General features: G+C 53.2%; 1 protein-coding gene and 1 non-coding gene across 6 annotated transcripts; both read right to left on the reverse strand.

The window, feature by feature from the left end:
• Window positions 1-957: 957 nt before the first annotated feature.
• On the reverse strand, window positions 958-24211 carry TNPO2 (transportin 2). Of its 5 annotated transcripts, none has more exons than XM_032265887.1 (25): window positions 23678-23808; window positions 22398-22509; window positions 20757-20832; window positions 20524-20673; window positions 14844-14950; window positions 14623-14756; window positions 14460-14541; window positions 14264-14386; window positions 14038-14156; window positions 11198-11258; window positions 10941-11106; window positions 10586-10738; window positions 7409-7634; window positions 7033-7204; window positions 6522-6608; window positions 6331-6438; window positions 6078-6236; window positions 5036-5123; window positions 4751-4849; window positions 4156-4251; window positions 3768-3843; window positions 3475-3574; window positions 3321-3395; window positions 3067-3194; window positions 958-2985 (listed from the first exon to the last, which is right to left on the reverse strand). In XM_032265887.1, exons 2-24 carry the CDS (start codon window positions 22494-22496, stop codon window positions 3087-3089), a joined length of 2664 nt encoding a protein of 887 aa, XP_032121778.1. In that variant the 5' UTR covers window positions 22497-22509; window positions 23678-23808; the 3' UTR covers window positions 958-2985; window positions 3067-3086. The 5 variants fall into 5 exon arrangements, with proteins under 5 accessions (XP_032121778.1, XP_032121779.1, XP_032121775.1 ...); XM_032265885.1 differs by lacking the exon at window positions 23678-23808 and adding an exon at window positions 24021-24211 and having other exon boundaries at window positions 1222-2985; window positions 3768-3873; XM_032265886.1 differs by having other exon boundaries at window positions 2446-2985; window positions 3768-3873; window positions 23678-23936.
• LOC116541623 lies at window positions 7287-7356 on the reverse strand. Its single transcript, XR_004264872.1, has one exon. It is a non-coding gene; the product is annotated as a small nucleolar RNA SNORD41 (small nucleolar RNA).

Genomic DNA, 24211 nt, shown 5'->3' on the forward strand with positions numbered 1-24211 from the left:
CAGGTGGGGCAGAGGTTGCAGTGAGCTGAGATGGAGCCATTGCACTCCAGCCTGGGCAAGAGTGAGACTCCGTCTCCAAAAAAGATTTTAAAAAATTAACCAGCATGGTGGCATGCACCTGTAGTCCAGGTACTTGGGTAGCTGAAGTAGGAGGATTGCTTGACCCAGGGAAGCTGAGGCTGCACTCCAGCCTGGATGGCAGAGCAAGACCTGGTCTCAAAAAAAAAAGATTTTATTCTGAAGATTGTGTTTTTTCCCACAGCTAGAACAACTTCTCATTTGCCTGAGTAACTGTAACTCATATTAATAATTTCCCACACTGGGTGCAGTGGCTCACACCTGTAATCCCAGCACTTTGGGAGGCTAAGGTGGGTGCATTATGAGGTCAGGAGTTCGAGACCAGCCTGGCCAACATAGTGAAACCCTATCCTTACTAAAAAATACAAAAAAAAAAAAAAAAAATCAGTTGGGTGTGGTGGCAGGCACCTATAATCCCAGCTACTCGGGAGGCTGAGGTAGAGAATTGCTTGAACCCAAGAGGTGGAGGTTACACTGAGCTGAGATCATGCCACTGCAGTCCAGCCTGGGGGACAGAGTGAGACTCCATCTCAAAAAAATAAAAATAAAAGTAAATAAATTTCTCTCAGGCCTGGGGCTGTGCTGAGCCTTCTACAAAAATCTTGACCCAGGGTCAGCTGATAAGAGTGCGGCAAGGCCTCACCCCAACCACTCAGTTTACAGTATGGCAGAGGGGCAAGTTGAACCTGGGCTGTGACACTAATGGCTCACCCTTAGTAAGCTGATGTCCCAGAGAATGAGCTGCACATTTCATGTATGTCACAAATTTAATCTTCCATCTTTCACATTCATCTATCTTCCCACTCTCAAGCCTCCTGGCTGCCCCCCACATTTCTTCACTACCAAAGCCAAGGACACAGGAAGCCACAGACTAAGGGGTTCACAAGAAACTGATCTTTACTCAACAAAGTTCTACACAAGTGGAATCTCACGCCACCTCGGCGCCAATCCCCAGCACAGCACAGTAACAAATGGACAGACCCGGGAGCCCGCAGAGGGAAGAGGGTGAGGAGGGAAAGAGGGACTGTGGCTCAAGGCCAGTCTGGGTCCACAGCCCTGGGTAGAGGAGAAGGTTGAGAAGCTGAAACTTCATTGTGCAAAAAATAACCAAAAATAAATTAAAAAATTAAATAGTTTAAAAAAAAAAAAAAAGGAAAGGAAAACAGGCTCCCCTTCCCTGAAGGCGTTTGGAGGCCCCCATCTTGAGTAGAGAGGGGTTACCAATCCCATCAGACTGCCAGTCCATCCACACACCCCAAGACCCAGCAGAGGATGCTCCAAAAAACTGGAATTACCAGAAAATTAAAAGGTATTTTTAAAACTTTTTTTTTTTTTTTTTTTTTTTTTTTTTTTTTAACAAATGGCTTCCAGAGACCTGCTCGAGTTTCATGGGGTGGGCGTGCAGGGACACCCAGCTAATTTATGGAATGTGCACTGAGTGCCCCCTGGAATAGAGGCAGGGCCTGACCCTGACTATGGTAAGACAGGGCTAGGATGGACGGGGTCTGGGGCCAAGGAGAGATGGATGGAGCAGGCCCCAGGATGTGAGACTCCAGTCAAACCCCAAAACACAAGGGGCCCCCAAAAGTAGAAAGCAGGAAAGTAAAAAAATGGGAAAAAATGCTAAGGGGGTCTGCAGAGCCCAGTTTTCTGGTCAACTGGGAAGTAACTACACCCCCCTCCCTTTCTAGGGGAGCCCCTCCCACCTTGACCATTTCCCCAGACTATTCAGGAAGGTTCTCTAGAATTGCTGACCCAGTGTAGTAGGATCTGTGGGCTCACTGGGTGATGAGCAGGAAGCCCCAGGGAGATGGGGTGGGGAACAGGGGACACACCACCTTTTCCTTCCACCAAGCCTTGGTTTTCCTTCTTGTTGGCAAAGCATAAACCTTTGTCCTCTGTCATCATCAATCAAATGCCCCTGCCCAGGCCCTTGAGTTAAAACTCAGGCCCACAACGTGAGAAGGGGGCTTTCAGAAGCACAGAGAAATGGACTGCCCCTAAAGCTGCTTAGAGAGAGGCTGGGGGTAGGTGCCGGTAGCTCTGGCTGCACCCAGCTCTCTTCAGGAAAAAGGTCCCAGCCCAGCGTCTTCAAAAGCCACTGACTGGAGCACACAGGAAGGAGAAAGGGTGACCTCCTCTGGCCAGCCCCAGCCACTCCAGTGGTCCCCACCCTGCAAGCTGGGCTAGGACAAGGACGGAGACACACCAGCTGACAAAGCTGGCAGGGAGTGTGTGGAGCGGGTCCCAAGCATGTGCGTGCTGACAGGACGACCCCCTAAGGTCACCATCCTCCTCCCCCCGCCCCGGGATCCCGCCTGAGGCCCCCCACCCACCCAGCCCTCCCCAGTCACCGCCAATTCCGGCAAAACAGCAGAAGCTTCTTAAACTCTAGATGCAGGTTACACGGAAGGCCTTACGGGTTAACTCAGGGGTTCACTAATTCTACTGTCTCCATGCAGTCGGGAAAATGGTGGAGCGGCTGGCCCAGCCTCGCCGGGTATGGCACCCGCACATGCGTGTGGCCACGTGTGCCCGTGTGAGTGTACGCGTCCCTACAAGGGCCCCCCTCCCGACCTGCTCCTCCCTCACCTCATCCGAAGCTGGATTTGGTCAGCTGTGTAGATTCCTCCCTCCCATGTAGCTGGCCCAAGTGGGCTGCTGGAGATGACCCCATTAGAGCCCAGGGGCCCTTGCCCACCAGAAGTCCCCCCCTCCCTGTGTGTAGGATGAGCATGGTGGCCCCACCCACCTGCCAGCAGGGCAGGTGGACAGACAGACGGACGGGGAAGGCATCTGGATTTGAGTCCCACTCACTCCTCCCTAACCCCCCTCAACCAGGGCACAGCAACTTCTGGATGCAGCACGCTCCCCAGTAATCCCTCCGACGACGACGCAGACAGAAACCTGCAGGGGGAGGAGGGAGGTCATGGCCTGGGACCTTTTGGCCCCCAGACAGTGCTGGCCCTCCAGCTGCGGCCTCCTCACCTGGTAGTCTCCATGATCGCCTAGACCCCATAGAAGGCCGCCAGCCTCTCCTTGAGCAGCGGCGGGAATTGCTCAGAGAACTGCTGCCAGTTATCTTCCCCAACTTGGTCTTTGAAGCCGTGGAGAATCTGTAGGGAGGGTGGTGGTGAGGGGCAGGCAGGAGTAGAAGAAGAGGAGTGCGCCTCTTCCCCCGTCCCCACAAACCCCATTGTTACTAGACAGTCTCCTCCCTGCCTGCACAGTCAGAGCCTCACCTTATAAAACATGTCCCGAAGGTCATCCTTCGGGCTCACCCAGGAGGCTACAGCGTCGCAGAAGAAAATAAAGTCCTGAAACGTGATGGATCCCAGGTGAGGGGCCGCCCAAGCCCAGCACCCGCACCTGCCCTCAGAGCCCAGCTGCCCCAACCTGCACAACGCCCCCCGGGTTGACGCCGATCATCATGCAGATGCCACGGAAGGCTGAGTCCTTCTCCTCGTTGTCCCTGATGTTCCTGAGGGACGTGCACCTGTGAGAAGGTGAGCAGCTAGAGGTCAGAGGGCAGGCAGGGCATGCATCTTCAGAGGTCTGGGTCACTGGGGATCACTGAGTGGGCCTGGGACAGGCATCTATGGGTGGGGCGGGGCAGAGAGTCAGTAGGCAGATGGGGCTGGGAGTGCACAGGCGAGGGAGGGGGTCAGGCTCGACACGCAGACACACACCAAGGCCGGATGAACTGCTGCAGCATGGGTGCCACCTCCTGGGGGCACACGTAGCCCAAGCGGCCGATGGTAATGGCTGGAATGGCAGAGGGACTCATCAGGCGACCTGCAACCCCGAGCGGCCCCGGGACAGTACGTGGCGGGGCCTCTGGCAGGAGGCACCAAGCCCCGCCCCATGGGCCCCAAGGGGATGGCTCCAGCAGCCAGCCTGGTCACCCAGGCTTGGCGCAGCCAGGGGTCCTTCCCAACCCACCTGAGTCTCTTCCCATGTCTCTCTGCATCTATCTTTCTTTCTTGAGTCTCTTGCCAGGTCTCTCTGCACCCAACTTCCTCCCTTTCTCCCTTTTCCCTTCCTTCCTTACAGGCAGCAGCCAGGCTGGGTGCCCACCTGTGTTTTCCAGCAGTGTCTTGGGTGTATTGGGTCGGTTAATGATTTCCACCAGGTTGTTGAGGACCATCTGCACATAAGGCTGCATCTCTGCCCCTAGGGGAGCACTCAATCAGGGATCTGCACAGCCTCCTCCGCTCACTGGGGGCCAGTGGGCCGCCCCCGTCATTCAGCCCAGTTCCAGCCAGAGACTGGCCAACCATTACCAGTAAGGGAACTAAAGACCTTCTCTGGCTCATCCCCAGCCAGAATGCCTGGCCAACCAGATCCAGACCCTTGCGCTTCTTTTTCTTTGACTTGGGCAGCGTGTTCTTACCTTGGCTGCCCAAGTCAAAGGAATAGAAGCCCAAGTCACCCAACCAATCCGAATGAGTCTTTTAGCCAACTACACAAAACAGTCCAATAGGAACAACACTCCTGTCCCTTTTCTTTGGAGAAGCCAATCACAAATGGCCTTTCTGCCTGGCTCCACCTCTGATGACCCCCCAATCAGAGACTTCCCTTGAAGGGAACTGTCAGTCAGAGCTAGGCTCCCGGCCCCTGTTTGAGAACAGGCCAATAGGGAGGGGCCTGTTGCCACTTGCAGGGCACTCACCCATCTGCATACAGATTTCACCAATGGCCCAGGTGGCGTTGTTGCAGACTGAGATGAACTCTGGGTTCAGGTTGGTGCCCAAAATGGGCATGAACTCGGCTGGTGGGGAGAAACAGGGATGCTGAGCAGGAGGGACAGCCAGGGTAAACTGCAGGACCTAGTCCAGCAGGCCCCATCAGACAGTACGAATACATCCCAATTCGGTCACAGTCCTCCCTGGGCATTTCTCTCCATCACTTGAGGCCGGGCTAAGGTCATGGGCTAGGAACAAGGCGAGTGTCATACCGATACAGGGCTTGACGTGGATAAAGCAGGCTTTGGTAAGGTCTCCCAAGAGGGCAAAGGAGCTCTGCCGGACCTCGGGCATTGAGTCCTGGGGATTCAAGAAAGATCAGTGTGGCTGGGCTCCCCTCCTCCCAACCAGGACAGCTGAGGGGGCACAGTCCCTCTGCCACTTTCCAGTGCTAGGGCTCCCAGCTGTTCCTAGCATCCAGCCCATATCTGCAAATGGGAGATGGCAGTGCCCCAACAGTCATCCCTCAGTGTCCATGTAGATATCAAAATCCACAGATGTGCAAGTTGTTGATATAAACTGGCATACTGTTAGGGCCAGGCACAATGGCTCATGCCCATAATCCCAGCACTTTGGGAGGCCAAGGCAGGCAAATTATTTGAGGTCAGGAGTTTGAGACCAGCCTGGCCAACATGGCAAAAACCCATCTTTACTAAAATTACAAAAAAATTAGCCAGGCATGGTGGCACACCTGTAGTCTCAGATTTCTGAGAAGCTGAGGCAGGAAAATTACTTGAACCTGGGAGGCAGAGGTTGCAATGAGCCAAAATTGCACCATTGCACTCCTGCCTGGGTGATGGAGTGAGACTCTGTCTCAAAAAAAAAAAAGAAGGGGGGGGGGAGATGGGGGGCAGGTGCAGTGGCTCAAGCCTGTAATCCCAGCACTTTGAGAGGCCAAGGTGGGCGGATCACTTGAGGTCAAGAGTTTGAGACCAGCCTGACCAACATGGTAAAACCCTGTCTCTGCTAAAAAATACAAATATTAGCTGTGCATGGTGGCGGACACCTGTAATCCCAGCTACTTTTTTTTTTTTTTAATAGAACTGGGGTCTCACTGTGTTGCCAAGGCTGGTCTCAGACTACTGGGCTCAAGCAATCCTCCTGCCTCGGCCTTCAGGATCACTTTTTTAAATAATTAGAACGGTCCCGGCCCCTTTTCCCTGACTTCCTTTGGGCACAACCAGGCCCTGGGTCCCCACCAGAGGCAGCCCACGCAGGCTGCTGCGTGTCACCACTGTCCACGTTCCCACCCACCTGCATGCACTGGAACAGTAGTGTCATGATGTTGCTGCGCGCCACCAGCTGCTCCACGTGACCACCCAGGCCCTCAGCCAGGCCGCTGAGCAGATCCAGAGCCACAATCATGAAGTCCTTGTCAGGAGCCTCATACTGCTCGGGGTGCTGGGTGTACATCTAGACACAGATGGGGTCAGGGGCATGGGTGAGTGGAGCAGGCCCTGGGGCAGGCCAATGCAGAAGCACAGGTGACGGGCCTGGGGGTGCTTACCATGGCCTGAGCCAGTGTCTTCTGCACCAGGGTGACACAGCGCTGGTAGACGGGCTCACAGTAAGGCAAGAAGCCACTCTGCAGGGCAGTGGCCACCGATGACAGACACTGGCAGGGAGAAAGGCAGGTGGGGAGAACTCAGGTGGGGGCAGGCGGGATGGGCTTCAGGAAAAGGGCAGGAGCCCACTCACCTCCAGCAGGGGGAAGAGGTCCTTGTCTTCGTCCTTGAGTTCATTCCATTTCTGGATCAGTGGGGGCATCAGCTTCTGGATGTATTCCTGGGAAAGCAGGAGGAAATTGGTACTCCCTGGGTAGGGGTGGCAGACTGTGACTCAGGCACCTGTTGCCCCAGTGATGAGGCCTGGGTGCCTCGCTGTGGTTCAGGGGACCATGCAAGGCCTGCCATCCGGCCAGACCTCAAGGCCTTCATTCTTCTCCCCTGTGCACGCACTGCCCTCCGCACCCCACCCCCCCAGCATCCTGGGTCACCGCCTCCTGGTTCCCGAAGCACAGCACTTACCATGCTGTCTCATAATTGTCTGTCTCCCCCACTAGACTGGGAGCAGGGCGAGGGTGGGGCTGGGTCTGTCTGCCTGTCGAGCTCACGGCCATGTCCCTGGCATGCAACACGGGGTTGCCACCAGGTCACTGGATGCCCAGGGGCATGGGGATCGGGAGGTGGGAGCCACTCTGGGGTCTCACCGGCTGGTTGAGGTGATGGCCTACAGAGTCGGCCAGGGTGCCGATGGCGTCATAGAGGATGAGCAGGTTCTTGTGCTGGTATTTGCCAAAGGCAAAGACGAGGGTATCCAGGATGTAGCTGAGGTAGGGCACCAGCTCCGTGCAGGCCTCTTCCTCCAGGGTGGCAAAAGCACTGGTGGGAGGGAGGATAAGGCAGGGGGCTCAGTGGACCACGGCAGGTGGCACTGGGCCACAGGCAGTTGGGGAGGGCAACTCAGGATCAGCCAGTACGAATATGAGAGAAATCAGTGCCACATCAACAGTCATAGGTGTCATCACTTCCCAGAGGGTGGCCTGGGGGAGAGTGGGGGCTGCGGGACCAGGGGTCTAGGGTCACCTGCAGGCTGCCTCTTGCACCCTCTTGTTGCCATCCAGGATGCGTTTGAGCAGTTCTGTCATCAGGGGCTTGAGGTGCATGTCAGGCGGCTGGCTGACCACCCAGTGGGCATAGCGGCTCAGCGTCCAGCAGGCGATGGAGCGGACCAAGGCCTTCTTGTCCGAGAGGCACTGGATCAGGTGCGGGATCAGCTCGGGCAGGTAGGGCACCATGCCCTGCATGCAGCCTACAAGGAAAGGGAGACAGGAGGGGGCAGTTTGACTAGGCCCCAGGAGTAAGCTGGGCCCAGCCACACACATTGTACTGAGATCACCCTATGGAGAGAAAGAGTCAGCCACACACAACATACAGGGTACTGAGTCTTGGAGGTTAAATTACTGGCCCAGGACGCATTTCACAGAGCCAGCGAAAGGCAGGTACGGGAGGGGAAACAGCAGAAGCGTCTCATCCCAGAGCCCTATGTTATCTTACCTCGTCATGCATTAATTCAAAATTGGCTCCGTTACATAGTGAGTGGGGCTTTATGGGGCAGCAGTGACCCAGATGGAAGGAAGGCACTTTGCATTTGAAACCCTTCTTAGATGTTTGTGGTTTTTCTTTTTTTTTTTTGAGATGGAGTCTCACTCTGTCACCCAGGCTAGAGTGGAATGGCGTGATCTTGGCTCACTCCAACCCTCCGCCTCCTGGGTTCAGGCAATTCTCCTGCCTCAGCCTCCTGAGTAGCTGGGATTACAGGCACGCGCCACCATGCCCAGCTAATGTTTTTGTATTTTTAGTAGAGACGGGTTTTCACCATGTTGACCAGGATGGTCTCGATCTCTTGACCTCGTGATCCACCCGCCTCGGCCTCCCAAGGTGCTGGGATTACAGGCTTGAGCCACCGCGCCTGGCCTTAATTTTTAAATTTTTAAATGTTTTCTTTGAGACAGAGTCTCGCTCTGTCCCCCAGGGAGAAGTGCAGTGGTGCAATCTTGGCCCACCGCAACCTTCACCTCTCAGGTTCAAGCAATTCTCGTGCCTCAGTCTGCCGAGTAGCTAGGACTACAGGTGAGGGCCACCATGCTTGGCTAATTTTTCTTTTTTTTTAGTAGAGACAGGGTTTCACCATGTTGGCAAGGCTGGTCTTTTTAACTCTTGACCTCAGGTGATCTGCCTGCCTCGGCCTCCCAGAGTGCTTGAGCCACCATACCCAACCCCTGCCTTTTGTTTTTCTTTTTTTTTAAGATCACAAACACTGCGTTTTTATTTAAAGAGAATAAAGGTAATAGCACATCCCAAGACACAAGATCTATGTTTACCAGTTTGGGCTCAACTCCTATAGATCTTTTTACCACCAACATATAACACAGGCCAGATGCAGTGGCTCACGCCTGTAATCCCAGCACTTTAGGAGGGTGAGACAGGGGGATCACCTGAGGTCAGGAGTTCAAGACCAGCGTGGCCAACATGGTGAAACCCCATCTCTACTGAAAATATAAAAATATTAGCCAGGTGTAGTGGCGGGTGCCTGTAATTCCAGCTACTGGGGAGGCTAAGTCAGGAGAACCGCTTCAACCTGGGAGGCAGAGGTTGCAGTGAGCTGAGATCACGACATTGTACTCCAGCCTGGGCAATAAGAGTGTGAGACTCCATCTCAAAAAAAAAAAAGTAATACAGCTCATGTAATCTATTAATATATTAACATATGCACACGTGTGGCGTAATATATAACCTATTAATGTGAAATATGAGATACATTAAACACATATTACATGTGGAAACATTTCCTTAGACATTTTTTTTTTTTGAGACAGGGTGTCACTGTGTTTCCTCACGCTGGAATACAGTGGCGCAATCATGGCTCACTGCAGCCTCAACCTCCCACCAACCTCAGCCTCCCAAGTATCTGGGACCATAGTTGCACACCACCATGCTTGCTAATTTTAAGTTTTTTTTTTTCTGTTGTAATTATGAGGTCTCACTGTAATTCCCAGGCTGGTCTTGAACACCTAGGCTCAAACCATCTGCCTGCCTCAACCACCCAAAGTGCTGGAATTGCAGGCATGAGCCACCACACCTGGCTTTTTAAAAAAATTTTTTTTGTACAGGGTCTCCCTATGTTACCCAGACTGGTCTCAGACTCCTGGGCTAAAGCAATCATCCTGCTTCAGCCTCCTGAGTAGCTGGGATTAATTACAGGTGTGCACCACTGTAACTAGACAAATTTTGAAAGCTTACCAGGGTGAGGGTTTTTGCTGCCATGTCTGAAATTTTTTGCACAGGTCTGGATGCTGAGGCAATGGTATGTCATGCCTCTAACAGACTCACAGAGCACTCCTGTAACAAGTTTTATATACCATCGGGATGAAAAACCCCACGAATTACAGGACGCTAGTTTGAATTTGATGAAACACCACCTACCACAGGTTACTACTAACTCTAGCAGGACAGCCTGGCAGCCAGGAAGAGTAAAGTTTAAGGCCCAGGCACACCCTGGACTGTAAAGAAGTGACATCGAGGCCAGGTGCAGTGGTTCATGCCTGTAATCCCAGCACTTTGGGAGGTTGAGGTGGGCAGATCACTGGAGGTCTGGAGTTCAAGACCAGCCTGACCAGCAAGGAGAAACCCCGTCTCTACCAAAAATACAAAATTAGCTGGGCATAGTGACGCATGCCTGTAATCCCAGGTACTCGGGAGGCTGAAAGGAAAGGTGGAGGTTGCAGTGAGCCGAGATCGCGCCACTGCATTCCAGCCTGGGCAACAAGAGCATGACTCCATCTCAAAAAAAAAAAAAGAAAGAAAGAAGGGGCATCAATCTTTCTTTACTTCAGGTTCCCCATCTTTGAAACTAGGATCCAACACCCACCTCATCAGGTGGTGGTGAGGGCCCAGGACGTTTGTGCCCGTAAGCGCATGGGGCAGGCATGTAGCTACGCCTGCTGTTACTATCGATGTTCTGTAATTATGCTTACAACACAAAAGAATTGCCTGCCTGCGAGAATGAACAAGAGACCTTGCATTGTGGGGTTCCAGGGGTTCCTTTCAGGCCCCAAAACCAAGGGAAGAACTGAGATCTCAGAGCTGTTTGGAGGAAGGTGAACAGGCCTCCAGGGAGCACTCAGCCATGGCATGGCGGGTACCGTGGGCCAGCCCCACTGTCTCATGCCAGCACGAGGCTCAGAGATCAGGCACACTCACCCTCGGCAATGGCGCCCAGCACCAGGATGCCAGACTCCTTGACCACCCACTCGGGGTGGAAGAGGAGGCCTTTGAGTAGCGGGAGTAGGTGGGGCAGCAGTTCCTCCCGGAAGACATTGGCGAGTACATCCAGTGCAGCCGCTGAGCACTTCCCTGAAGAGGGGGAGACATTGGGGAGGCTCAGGGCAGCCCCTCAGGCAGGCCAACCCTCGTTGACTTCAGTCTCAGGATCAGAGATCATGATTAGAATTTTCACGATCAACTTCTAATCAGCTTCTATATAGCTTCTAATCACCTCCCAAGAGGGAGTCCAGGGCTTGCCACCCCACCCCCACCCCCAGGCAGGGGCACACACTCAAATTCCAGTCAGACAGAGCATCATCATCATCGTCATCCTCTGCGTCCTCGGAGCCATCGGGCCGCTCAGCCTCGTGGGGCAGTGTGACCGTGCGTGACTTGTGGAAGCGTGGCTTGATGTCCTGCTCACTGTCGGGGACGGCCTCATCCTCCTCCACATCCCCCTGGGGGACAGGCAGACTCTTAAGTACTCCAGGGACCCCAGCCACGACACCCATGCCCATGCCCACCCATGCTGGGTGGCCCCTGCCTGACCTTGAGCAGGATGATGTCAATTTCTGAGTACTTCATCCCATTTACCAAGATGGGGATCAGCCTGCAGGGAAAGGGGCTGTTCAAGGGGATGCAGGGGCCGTGGCGAAGGGTGGGGGGAGGCACAGCTTGGGAAGGAGACAAACACATGCTGACAGGTCACTAGCCCACCAATCAGCCACAGAGCAGACCCTGCAGAACACGATGATACCGCTAGGTGTACATCAATCCATTTACCTCTGGGGAACTATCAGAACCTAGTCTTAGCCGCTACAATTAGGACAGAAATGATACCACTCCTGGCTCCACAGAAAGAATTTTTTTTTTTTTTTTTAAGAAATAGGGTTGGCCGGGCGCGGTGGCTCACGCCTGTAATCCAAGCACTTTGGAGGCCAAGGATGGTGGATCACCTGAGGTCGGGAGTTCAAGACCAGCCTCACCAACATGGTGACACCCCGCCTTTAAAAAAGGAAAGAGCCGGGCGCGGTGGCTCAAGCCTGTAATCCCAGCACTTTGGGAGGCCGAGGCGGGTGGATCACAAGGTCAAGAGATTGAGACCATCCTGGTCAACATGGTGAAAACCCGTCTCTACTAAAAATACAAAAAATTAGCTGGGCATGGTGGTGTGTGTCTGTAATCCCAGCTACTCAGGAGGCTGAGGCAGGAGAATTGCCTGAACCCAGGAGGTGGAGGTTGCGGTGAGCCGAGATCGCGCCATTGCACTCCAACCTGGGTAACATGAGTGAAACTCCGTCTCAAAAAAAAAAAAAAGAAAAGAGAAAGAAAAAGAAACAGGGTCTTACTCTGTCACCCAGGCTAGAGGGCAGTGGTGCAATCACTGCTCACCCTAGCCTCAAACTCCTGGGTTCATGCAATCCTCCTGCCTCAGCCTCCCAAAGCACTAGGATTACAGGTGTAAGCCACCATGGCACTCAGCCTGCAGGAAAGCTGTTGACCCAGACCTGGCCACTCAGTGAATTACAGACCACTGAATACACTGAAAATCTTTGTATAGTGCCTGGTCCCTAGCGCAACATTAAGGCAGGGACGTGCAGTCCTATCCCTGGCCACTTACCTAAGACAGGGCCAGACTAGCCTGGGTAGGGGAGCAAACAGACCAGCCAGTTGGCCCCTCAGCTGCAGCCGAGAGTTGGAAGTGACAGAGCTTTAATGACCTGCTCATCAAGGTCTCATCATTCCCCAGGAACTGTCTGCCCAGCCCTATACTGTTATCAATAATAATTTGGGGCCAGGCACAGTGGCTCACACTTTGGGAGGCCAATGCAGGAGGATTACCTGAGCCCATGAGTTTGAGACCAGCCCAAGCAATACAGTGAGACCTGGCCTCTAATGAATAATAAATAAATAAATAAAAATACAAAAATTAGCTGGGCATGCCGGGCGCGGTGGCTCACATCTGTACTCCCAACACTTTGGGAGGCCAAGGCGGGCAGATCACAAGGTCAGGAGTTCAAGACCAGCCTGGCCAACATGGTGAAACTGCATCTCTACTAAAAATAAAAACATTAGTAAAAAATAAATAAATAAATAAATAAAATAAAAAATAAAAAAATTTGCCCAGCATCGTGTCGCACATCTGTAATCCCAGCTACTCCAGAGGCTGAGGCAGGAGAATCGCTTGAACCTGGGAGGTGGAGGTCACAGTGAGCCAAGATCGCGCCATTGCACTCCAGCCTGGGCAACAGAGTAAGACTTTGTCTCAAAATAAATAAACAAATAAATAAAATAATAATGACTTGGGGGCTGGGTACAGTGGCTCACACCTGTAATCCCAACACTTTGGGAGACCAAGACAGGGTGACTGCTTGAGACCAGGAGTTTGAGACCAGCCTGGGCAACTTAGCAAGACCTCATCTCTATTAAAACTTAGAACAGATTAGCTGGGTGTGGTGGGATCTGCCTGTAGTCCTAGCTACTGGGGAGGCTGAGGTGGTAGGATTGCTTCAGCCTGGGAGGACTGCTTCAGTTTGGGAGGTCAAGGCTGCAGTGAGCCATGATTATACCACTACACTCCAGCCTAGATGACAGAGCAAAACCTTGTCTCAAAATAAAAAGGCAAAAAAATGATTTGGAGAGAGGCCAGTCCAAGTTTGTCAAGGAGGGCCAGTTTTAAGTCTTTTGTTAGAAACACTGATCAAGAATTTCCTTACTCTGAAGTTCCTACGCTGGAAGGGCACAGAAGGCTACACAGCACTACTCAGAGGGAAAGCTGTGCCTGCGAATGAAGCCAACAGAAGGCAATCAGATCTGAGACCACACACACCTTTCATATCTGTTGAGCACCTGGATCCAGCCATACCTAAAGCCTTTGTTGATTTTTCATTTCTTTCCACCTATCAGTTACTTAATTTTTAAGTCTTTGAAAAGTGGGATTCTTGTCTGAGTGCAGTATCTCACGGCTGTAATCCCAGCACTTTGAAAGGCTGAGGTGGGCAGATCACAAGGTCACAATATGGAGACCATCCTGGCTAACACAGTGAAATCCCCAACTCTACTGAAAATACAAAAATTAGCTGAGCATGGTGGTGTACGCCTGTCATCCCAGCAACTTGGGAGCCTGAGGCAGGAGAATCACTTGAACCCGGGAGGCAGAGGTTGCAGTGAGCCAAGAGAGTGCCACTGCACTCCAGGCTGATGACAGAGCCAGATTCTGTCTTAAAAAAAAAAAAAAAGTGGTATTCTTACCACTCACATAAATATATGCTGAATGTAAACTGACGAGGATGTGGACTGAGAGAAGCACAGTAGCTCACCAGAAGGGAAGGCAGAGGCATAGCAAGGGGTCAAAGCTCGGGGGAGGGACAGTGGGCAGTGGCACTCACTGGACCAGATGGGAGGCCAGGACTTCCTTGCAGATGGGCTGCTCGGCCAGCGTCAGCCAGAATTCACAGGCCTCAAGGGCAACATTCTCGTCATGGTCCTGGGTCCTCTGCAGCATGTACTGTAGCAGGGGGGATAGGCTGAGGTCTGGCCTGGCTGGGGGTGGCTCCCTGACCCCTGCCACCAGCCCCCTGCCTGCCTGTCTGGGCTGGCCTTGACCATGCATACCTGGATGATGCTGTGCATGTGGGGGATGAGCCTGTCGATCCGCACTTCCAGAAGCATCACCAGGGCGCGGCACACATTCTTCCGCACCTCAGGGTCATCGTCCACGGCCAGGGCAAATAAGTGCTGCAGAGAGGAACAGGGTCAGCTGCAGGGGTCCTGGGTCCTCGCCCTGCCCGCCCCCAGCCCAGCAGCCCACCTCGATGAAGGTGTCGATATTGTCCATCAGTGCCTGGGCCCGGTCCATGATGAACTGGTTCACACAGGCGATGGCGTGGGACCTGGTGGGGAGCAGACACAGGGGTCACCCCTGACCCTGCCCACTCCAGGCTCCCTGGAAGCCCTCAGGAAGCTGTACCCACCGGATCTTGGGACTGCAGTGCTTGAAGAACTGTAGGAACTTGGGGATCATGATGTTGAGGGGCCTGTTGAGGGCATCGCTGTCCAGAAGCTCTGATGAATCTTCGCAGATCTTCTGCAGGGCTCCAAAGGCTCCCTGAGTGCAGAGGGACAGAGAAACAAAGGTGGGTGGTGGTCCGGGCCTCCCCATGCCCCCTCTGGCCATCCATGGCTTCTCACCTACCTCACAAGTGTTGTAATCCTCCGAGTTGAGCAGGTTGCACAGCTGAGGCAGCAGCTCAGGCCACATCTGCAGCTCACCCTTGGAAGCGATGGTGGTGATGAGAATGCCTGGGGCGGCCGGGAAAGGACGCTGCCTGAGGCTGGGCGGGGGCTGCCCAGCACCTCCCTCTCCCACTGGGCACCCCCAGAGCTGCCTTTCTGTCCCCTAGCCCATGTATGCCCTATACATCCCTCTCTCTCTCATTTTTTTTTTAAGAGATAAGAGTTTGCTCTGTTGCCCAGGCTAGAGTGCTGTGGCATAATCACAGTCCACAGCAGCCTCAAACTCCTGGCCTCAAGCCATCTTCCCACCTCAGCCTTCTGAGTAGCTGGGACTGCAGGCACATGCCACTAGCCCAACTAATTTTTTTTTTTTTTGACATGAAGTCTCACTCTGTAACCCAGGCTAGAGTGCAATGGCACAATCTTGGCTCAACGCAACTTTCACCTCCGAGATTCAAGCAATTCTCCTGCCTCAGCCTACCGAGTAGCTGGAACTACAGGCAAGTGCCACCATACCCGCCTCATTTTTTGTATTTTTAGTAGAGACGGAGTTTCATCATGTTAGCCAGGATGGTCTCAATCCCCTGACCTGGCGGTCCACCCGCCTTGGGCTCCCAAAGTGCTAGGATTACAGGTGTGAGCCACTGCACCCAGTTTTGTTTTTTTTTGTTTTGTTTTGTTTTGTTTGAGACAGGGTTTCGCTCTTGTTGTCCAGGCTAGAATGCAGTGGTGCAACCTTGGCTTACCACAACCGCCACCTCCAGGGTTCAATCAATTCTCCTGCCTCAGCCTCCCAAGTAGCTGGGATTACAGGCATGTGCCACCATACCCAGCTGTTTTTTTTATTTTTTAGTAGAAACAGGGTTTCTCCATGTTGGTCAGGCTGGTCTTGAACTCCCAACCTCAGGTGATCCACCTGCCTTGGCTACCCAAAGTGCTGGGATTATAGGCATGAGCCACCGCTCCCAAGTATCACCCGACTAATATTTTTTTTTGAGACGGAGTCTCGCTCTGCAGTGCAGTGGCATGATCTCGGCTCACTGCAACCTCCACCTCCCCAGTTCAAGCAATTCTCCTGCCTCAGCCTCCTCAGTAGCTGGGATTACAGGCACTTGCCAGCACGCCTGGCTAATTTTTGTATTTTTAGCAGAGATGGGGTATCACCATCTTGGCCAGGATGGTCTTGATCTCTTGACCTTGTGATCCGCCCGCCTCAGCCTCCCAAAGTGCTGGGATTACAGGTGTGTACCACCTGACTAATTTTTAAAAATTTTTGTAGAGATGGGATCTCGCTATGTTCCCCAGGATGGCCTAAAACTCCTGGCCTCAAGCAATTCTCCTGCCTCAGCCTCTAAAACCACTGGAATTACAGGCATGAGCGACTGCTCCTGCCCTTGACATAGGTAGAAAGGGTACTCTTTGACTCAGTAAGCACCCTGAGCCTTACTGTGAGCCAACTCCGTTCCAGGTCCTGAGGTGCAGCACAAAGCAAAACACAAAACCCCCACCCTTGGGAGTGGGAAACAAGCCATGAAGTAAATTAGCCAAAAAACTGGGAGAGGATGGGCACAGCGGCTCACACCTGTAATCCCAGCACTTTGGGAGCCAAGGTGGGTGGTCAGGAGTTAGAGACCAGCCTGGCCAATATGGTGAAACCCCATCTCTATTAGAAATACAAAAATTAGCCAGGTATGGTGGGGGATGCCAGTAATCCCAGCTACTCGAGTGGCTGAGGCAGGAGAATCGTTTGAAGTGAAGATAGTGCCACTGCACTCCAGCCTGGGATGGAGCAAGACCGTATGTCAAAAAAAAAAAAAAAAAAAAAGAACTGAGAGGGGCCAGATGCCAAGGACTAGAGGGGAAACACAGCAGAAAAGATGGTGAGAAAGGAATGTAGGTGAAGGTAGCAACTTTAGATTGGGTGGCTAAAGCAGGCCTCGTTAAGGTGACAACTTGATATCTGAACCAAGACCTGAAGGAGGTGAAGGAGTTATGGGAGGAATCATCCAGGCTCCTGGGAAAGGGCATCTCAGGCAGGGGAATCTACGGTGCAAAGGCCTGGGGTGAGGACAGGCATGGTGTGCTAAGAGACGAGTGAGGGGCCACTGGGGCTGGGCAGAGACTGGGAGGAGGGGAGAGGGAAAGGAGGTGAGGGAAAGAAGGTGGCAGGGACAGGTTGTACTGCCTATTAGCCATCCAGGAGTTACATACAGCAAACATCTGAGGTGCCAGGGCAGGGCAGTGCATGAATCTGGTGACAGAGATGGATTCTGTCAAGTGCAGAGAAGGCATTTGCTGCCAGGAGATGGCAGTGTTTCCCAAAGGTGGAAACTAAACAGCAAAAAGGTGCTCCCTGCGGTGGGTAGGTACCCACTGAGGACTGTATAACTTCGGCTCAGCCACATCACCTCATTGTCTGTGCCTCAGTGCTTTCAGCCCTCAGAAGAGATCAAGAAAACCAGCCTCCTAAGGTTAGCAGTAAGTTTCTTTCTTGCCTCAGACTCCAGAGCAGCTGGGATTACAGGCGCACACCACCATGCCCAGTGAATTTTTGTACTTTTAGTAGAGATGGAGTTTTGCCATGTTGGCCAGGCTGGTCTCAAACTCCTAACCTCAGGTGATCCACCCGCCTTGGCCTCCCAAGGGGCTGGGATTATAGACATGAACACCTAGCCTGATTATAAGGAAGTTTCAATGACTTAGCCCAGAGCCTGGCACCTAGAATGAGCTCAGAATGTCCAGATCCCTTCTGGTGACCAGGGAGGGCATTTTTGTGGGACTAAAAGTCACTCTTTTTTTGAGATGGAATCTCACTCTGTCACCTAGGCTCAAGTGCAGTGGTACAGTCTTGGCTCACTGCAACTTCCGCCTCCCAGGCTCAAGCCAATCTCCTGCCTCAGCCTCCTGAGTAGTTGGGATTACAGGCGCCCACCACCATTCCTAGCTAATTACACACACACACACACACACACACACAAATATATTTTATAAATAAGACGGAGTTTCACTATGTTGGCCAGGATGGTCTCAATCTCCTGACCTTGTGATCCGCCCACCTCAGCCTCCCGGAGTGCTGGTATTACAGGCGTGAGCCACTGCACCTGGCCTAATTTTTTATATTTTTAGTAGAAATGGCGTTTCACCATGTAGGCCAGGCTGGTCTCCAACTCCTGACCTCAAGTGATCTGCCAGCCTCAGCTTCCCAAAGTGCTGGGATTATAGACTCGAAACACCCCACCCAGCCAAAAGTCCCATTTTTTTTGAGAAGCAGTCTTGCTCTGTTGCCCTTGCTGGGGTGCAGTGGCACGATCTCGGCTCACTGCAACCTCTGCCTCCAGGGTTCAAGCAATTCTCCTGCCTTAGCCTACTAAGTAGCTGGGATTACACGACCCCACCACCACACCCAGCTAAATTTTTCTATTTTTAGGGGGTTTTGCCATGTTGGCCAGACTGGTCTCAAACTCTTGACCTCAGACGATCTGCCCACCTCGGTCTCCCAAAGTGCTGAGACCACAGGTGTGAGCCACTGCACCCAGTCAATAATTATTTTTTGAGACAGGGTCTTGCTGTCTGTCACCCAGGCTGGAATGCAGTGGTGTGATCACAGCTCACTGAAGCCTCGACCTCCCGAGCTCAAGCAACCCTCCTGCCTCAACCACCTGAGTAGTTGGGACCACAGGTACACATCACCATGCCCAGCTAATTTTTATTTTTTGTAGAGATGGGATCTCACTACGTTGCCTAGACAAGTCTCAAACTCCTGGGCTCAAGTGACAGTCCCACCTCAGCCTCCCAAATAGCTGGGACTATAGGCAAATGCCACTGTGACCAGCCTAGAAGCAATCTTTTTAAGTTGATGTAGTTTTTGTTTTTGTCTTTTTTTTGAGACAGAGTCTAGCTCCATCGTCCAGGCTGGAGTGCAGTGGCACGATCTTGGCTCACTGCAACCTCTACTTCCTAGGTTCAAGTGATTCTCCTATCTCAGTCTCCTGAGTAGCTGGGATTACAGGCCCCCATCACCATGCCTGGCTAAATTTTTGCATTTTTAGTAGAGACAGGGTTTTGCCATGTTGGCCAGGCTGGTCTCAAACTCCTGACGTCAGGTGATCCACTCACCTCAGCCTCCCAAAGTGCTAGAATTACAAGCATGAGCCACTGTGCCCTGCCTAAATTTGATATAAATTTAAGGAAAAAAATTTAAGTTCAGCAGGGCGTGGTAGATCATACCTGTAATCCCACTTTAGGAGGCCCAGGCAGGCAGATCACTTGAGGTCAAGAGTTCAAGACCAGCCTGGCCACCATGACTAAACCCCATCTCTACTAAAAATACATAAAAACTAGCCGAGCATGGTGGCGCATGCCTGTGGTCCCAGCTACTCGGACGCCTGAGGCAGGAGAATCACTTGAACCTGGAAGGCAGAGGATGCAGTGAGCCAAGATCACGCCACTGCACTCTAGCCTGGCTGACAGCGAGATTCAGTCTCAAACAACAACAGAAACAAAAAAAGCTTTAAGTTAGTAGCAATCAGTAGTGTTAATACTTAGCAGTAGCAAAATAAATAAATATGAATAATTAAGGTAAAATTGCTTCAGTTAATTTTTGTGTGTGTGACAGAGTTTCACTCTTGTTGCCTAGGTTGGAATGCAATGGCTAGTTCCAGGCTCACTGCAACCTCCACCTTCTAGGTTCAAGTGATTCTCCTACTGCCTCAGACTCCTGGATAGCTGGGATTACAGACATTTACCACCATGACCAGCTAATTTTTTTGTATTTTAAGTAGAGACAGGTTTCACCATGTTGGCCAGGCTGATCTTGAACTCAACGTCAGGTGATCCACCTGCCTCAGCCTCCTAAAGTGCTGGGATTACAGGTGCGAGCCACCACACCCAGCCAATTCTTAGTTATCTTTCTGTAACTTACCCAGACCACCTTCCAGGAGTCAGAAAAGGTTCTACTGAAAACCTAATTCATGTTATACCTGAAACATAAATACCTGCATTTCTTTTTTTTTTTTTGGAGATGGAGTCTCGTTCTGTTGCCCACGCTGGAGTGCAGTGGCATGATCTAGGCTCACTGCAACCTCTGCCTCCCAGGTTCAAGCAATTCTCCTGCCTTAGCCTCCCAAGTAGCTGGGATTACAGGCATCCGCCACCACACTCAGCTAATTTTTTGTATTTTAGTAGAGACAGGGTTTCACCATGTTGCTCAGGCTGGTCCCGAACTCCTGACCTTGTGATCCGCCCACCTCAGCCACCCAAAGTGCTGGGATTACAGGCGTGAGCCACCGCACCCGGCCCCATACCTGCATATTTTAACTGCTATACCCTCAGCACTCAGCCCAGGGCCTAACTCAAAACTCTACATGTTGCATGACTATCTCAGAGGCAAGAAGGACTATTTCAGGAGGGAGTGGTTCCAGAGCATGGCCCTGCACTGCCTCAGCTATTTTGCTGCTTACCCAGGCAGGTCCCTTAACAGCTGAGTGCCTCAGTTTCCTCATCTGTCAAATAGTAATAGTACTACCATATAGGGTGCCAGAGCATTCCATGAAGCAGTAACTTAACATGCTAAGAAGCCTCTTAGCTGAGAGGGAGATTTCAGTGTGTCCTCAGAGGCCAACCCCCACTGCCCCTCTCACCAATCGTGGCTCGGATGAGCGAGGAAGCATCGCCAATGTTGTTGAGACACTCCTGTTTGATGAAGTCCGCCACAGGGGGTGGAAAGCTCTGATAGTGCGCCTTCACGTTGTTCTTGAGGATGAGGCCACTGAGAGAGCGTGTTGGCTCATCTGGGAGGAGGAAGGCTAAGGTTCAGGGGCCCACCGGGGAGAAAGCAGGGTCCCGATCGCATGGAAGGGAGCAAAGGGCGTACCTTCTGACTTGAGTCTGGTCAGGACGAAAATCAGGTAGTTGTTGAAGTCAGGAAACTGGTTGAGTTGTTTGAGTTTCTGCCAGGCTGTTAAGGGACTTGGAAGACAGAGGCCTTCCCCAGGCCAGGCCCCTCACTATGTACTTGACACCATCTCTGACCACTGGGACCAGGCTGCCAACTCCTGGGGGATCCCGCTCATCAAACCCCTAATAAGCCCACAGAGCACCTCAGAAACATCAAATTCATACAAGGAGTTGGGTGGAATATCTGAGTCTCCCATCCACTCCTGAAGACCCAGCCAGAGCAGGAGAGAGGAGAATCCCACTACACTTAAAGTGGCAGCTGCTAGTCAGCTCTCCTCACTAGCAGGCTGTGCTTTTTTGTTTTGTTTTTGTTTTAAAAAAAAGAGAGAATCCAAATTTTAGGGTGAGTCATGCTCACGGTTTATAGATTTTTTTTTTTTTTTTGCGACAGTCTTGCTTTGTCACCCAGGCTAGAGTACAATGTCATGATCTCAGCTCACTACGACCTCCACCTCCCAGGTTCAAAGGATTCTCCTGTTTCAGCCTCCAGATTAGCTTGGATTACAGGCACTCGCCACCATGCCTGGCTTAATTTTTGTATTTTTAGTAGAGACAGGGTTTCTCCATGTTGGTCAGGCTGGTCTCAAACTCCTGACCTCAGGTGTTCTGCCCGCCTCGGCCTCCCAAAGTGCTGGGATTACAGGTATGAGCCACCACACCTGGCCAAAATTTAAAATTTTTATCTTTATATATCTTTTTTTTTTTTTTTTGAGGTGGAGTTTCACTCTTGTTGCCCAGGCTGGAGTGCAATGGCATGATCTCGGCTTACCGCAACCTCTGCCTCCTAGGTTCAAGCAATTCTCCTGCCTCAGCCTCCCGAGTAGCTAGGATTGCAGGCGCGAGCCACCATGGCAGGCTAATTTTGTATTTTTACTAGAGACGGGGTTTCACCATGTTGGTCAGGCTGGTGTCAAACTCCCAACCTCAAGTGATCCGCCTGCCTAGGTCTCCCAAAGTGCTAGGATTACAGGCATGAGCCACAGCGCCAAGCCTATTTAACTTTTTTTTGAGACGGGGTCTGGCTCTGTTGCCCAGGCTGGCTGGAGTACAGTGGCACAATCTCAGCTCACTGCAACCTCCAGTTCCTGGCCTCTAGCCATCCTCCCACCTCAGCCTACAAAGTAGGGGAGGGAACATCCCCTGGGGCATGCCACCACACCCAACTAATTTTTGTATTTTTTTGTGGAGACCGGGTCTCAATATGTTGCCCAGGCCGGTCTCAAACTCCTGGGTTCAGGCGATCTACCTGCCTCAGCCTCCCGAAGTGCTCTGATTACAGGCATGAGCCACCCCGTTGGGCCAGGTCCTACCTTACTAGTTAATGGAATAGATGTTAGTGTTCAATGAACATTCGGAATTTTCATCATTTTTGATAACAATCCCCGCAGCTCTGGAAATGGGACCCAGGAATTCTAATTCTTCTCTGTCCAGGACAGATCCTCCCCACAGCAGAAAAAATCTGGGGACAGGGGGAGTCAGTCCCTCTCTTTCTCCCTCTGGTCTTCAGAAGCTGCAGACATCTACCCGGTTCCCCCAGCCCGGAAGGAAGGAAGGATACATCCTGCACGATGCGCTGAGTGGCTGTGTTGGGCGACTGTGAGTCTTTGAGCAGCTGCAGGACCTGCTGCAGGCCCTGCTCGTCTGGCTGCCAGTCCATGGCGCAAGGCAAGCTGCGGGGGTAGGGGCCGGGGTCAGCGCTGGGTCTCTGGGGCTCCGTGTGAGACCCAGGTGGAGCCCCTGAGGCCGCGGTGGCCGCATGACGACGGGAACGCCCTCGGCGGACAGGCAGAGGCCTTCGATCCACGCCCGCCAAAGTGCGGGGTCCCCGCCAGCTGCGCCATCCTCGGCCGCGCAGTCGCGGGATCGGGAGCGCAGGAGGGGGGATGTGGAAGCGAACTACAGGCGGCGGCGGTGGGGCCCGGCGGATCCTCATGGGACCCAGCGAAGAGCCCTCGTCCCAGGGCGGCCCATGCCGCCGACCCCGACTCCGAGCCCGAAGGCTTCCGCCTCCTTCGCAGTGGCTGGGCGAGGGCCCATCCGCCTCCACATCCAGGGGCCCCGCCCCAGACCGTGATAGCGCCCCGGCCCCCGTGGTCTCTTAGATGCAGGCACAGTCCCTGAAGAGTCCCCTTCTCCAGAAACCCGGCCCTTAACGTCTTCCAGATCCCAGAGGCCGCCTGCCCTGGTCCAATTTATGAGTTTTCCCCGATGCACCGTTCCAAGACGATCGTCCTGATCTCTCCTGCCTCCCCTGTCCCGGCCCTTCAAGCTCTGTGGATGCCAGATATCCCAACCTGTGCCCTAGACAAATTCTAACAATTCCCCTTAATCAGGCCCAAAGCAGTCCCCCGATAGGTCTCCCTTGCCTCTTCGAATGAGAGGCAGCCAAGCCCGCCCAACCTACTCTAGGAGCCCCCTGGACGATCCCAGTAGCCTTCCCCAATAAGATCTGGCCAAGCCTCTCCCTGAAACCCCCTCCGCCTCCGTCAGCAGTAACTCTTGCTGACGATATCTGCAGCCTCTCCCAATCAAGTTCAACCGAGGCCCCCACCACCTCGAGTCGGGAGCCCCCCACCACCTCGAGTCGGTAACCCCTTGGTCCGATCCTAGCAGCCTCCCCCAGTTCGGCCTGGGTGAACACCCCCCCGGGGCATTCCCCTCAACGGATCCCAGTGATGCCTCGAAGTCAGATCCAGGAAAACCCTCTAAGCCGAAGTCTGACGCCCCTCCCTTTCAGGGCCCCAAAAGCTCCCCTCCCCCAGCCCAGCCCAACTTTTCAGTGCGGCCTCCCCCAATCAGACCCAACCAAGGCCCACCGAAATAGGCCCCTACACACACCCGATCCTCGCGACGTCCCCCAATCAGGCCCCAAGCAGTCCCCAGACGCTTCCCCCAATCAGATCCCCTCCAGCCCGACCCCAGCAGCCCCACTGGCCCTCTTCTCGCGAAGCCCCAACCTGGCCTGGCTCCGAGGCCCCACCCCCTAAGCTCGGCTCGGCTCCCCCCTCCCCCGCCCGGCCCGTTCTCCCTGCCACCAAGATCGGGCCCAACCGGGTTCCCGGCCTTTCCCGGTCGGGCGCGGCCCCGACGCCCGGGCCGCGCGCGGCGCAGGCCCGGTGCCCGGCGGGGGTCGACGCAAGCTGGGGCCAAGAGGGTCGGGCTCTGAGTGAGGCCCACTTACCCGGCCCCGGGCAGCAGCGGCGGCGCCTCGCGCTGCGGCTTCTCCAGAGACTCGCGCGAAAGGAGGGAGCCAAAGAGAGAGAATTTAAAAAAAAAAAAAGAAAGAAAAAAAAGGAAAAACGCGGCCTTAGGTGAGCCGCCGCGGCTCCCGTACTCCGTTCAAACTGGTCCCGCCGAGCCAATCGGAAGGTT

Source organism: Sapajus apella, unplaced genomic scaffold (assembly GCF_009761245.1).
Source record: "Sapajus apella isolate SASKATOON/1434 unplaced genomic scaffold, GSC_monkey_1.0 scaffold152, whole genome shotgun sequence".
Lineage (NCBI taxonomy): Eukaryota > Metazoa > Chordata > Mammalia > Primates > Cebidae > Sapajus > Sapajus apella.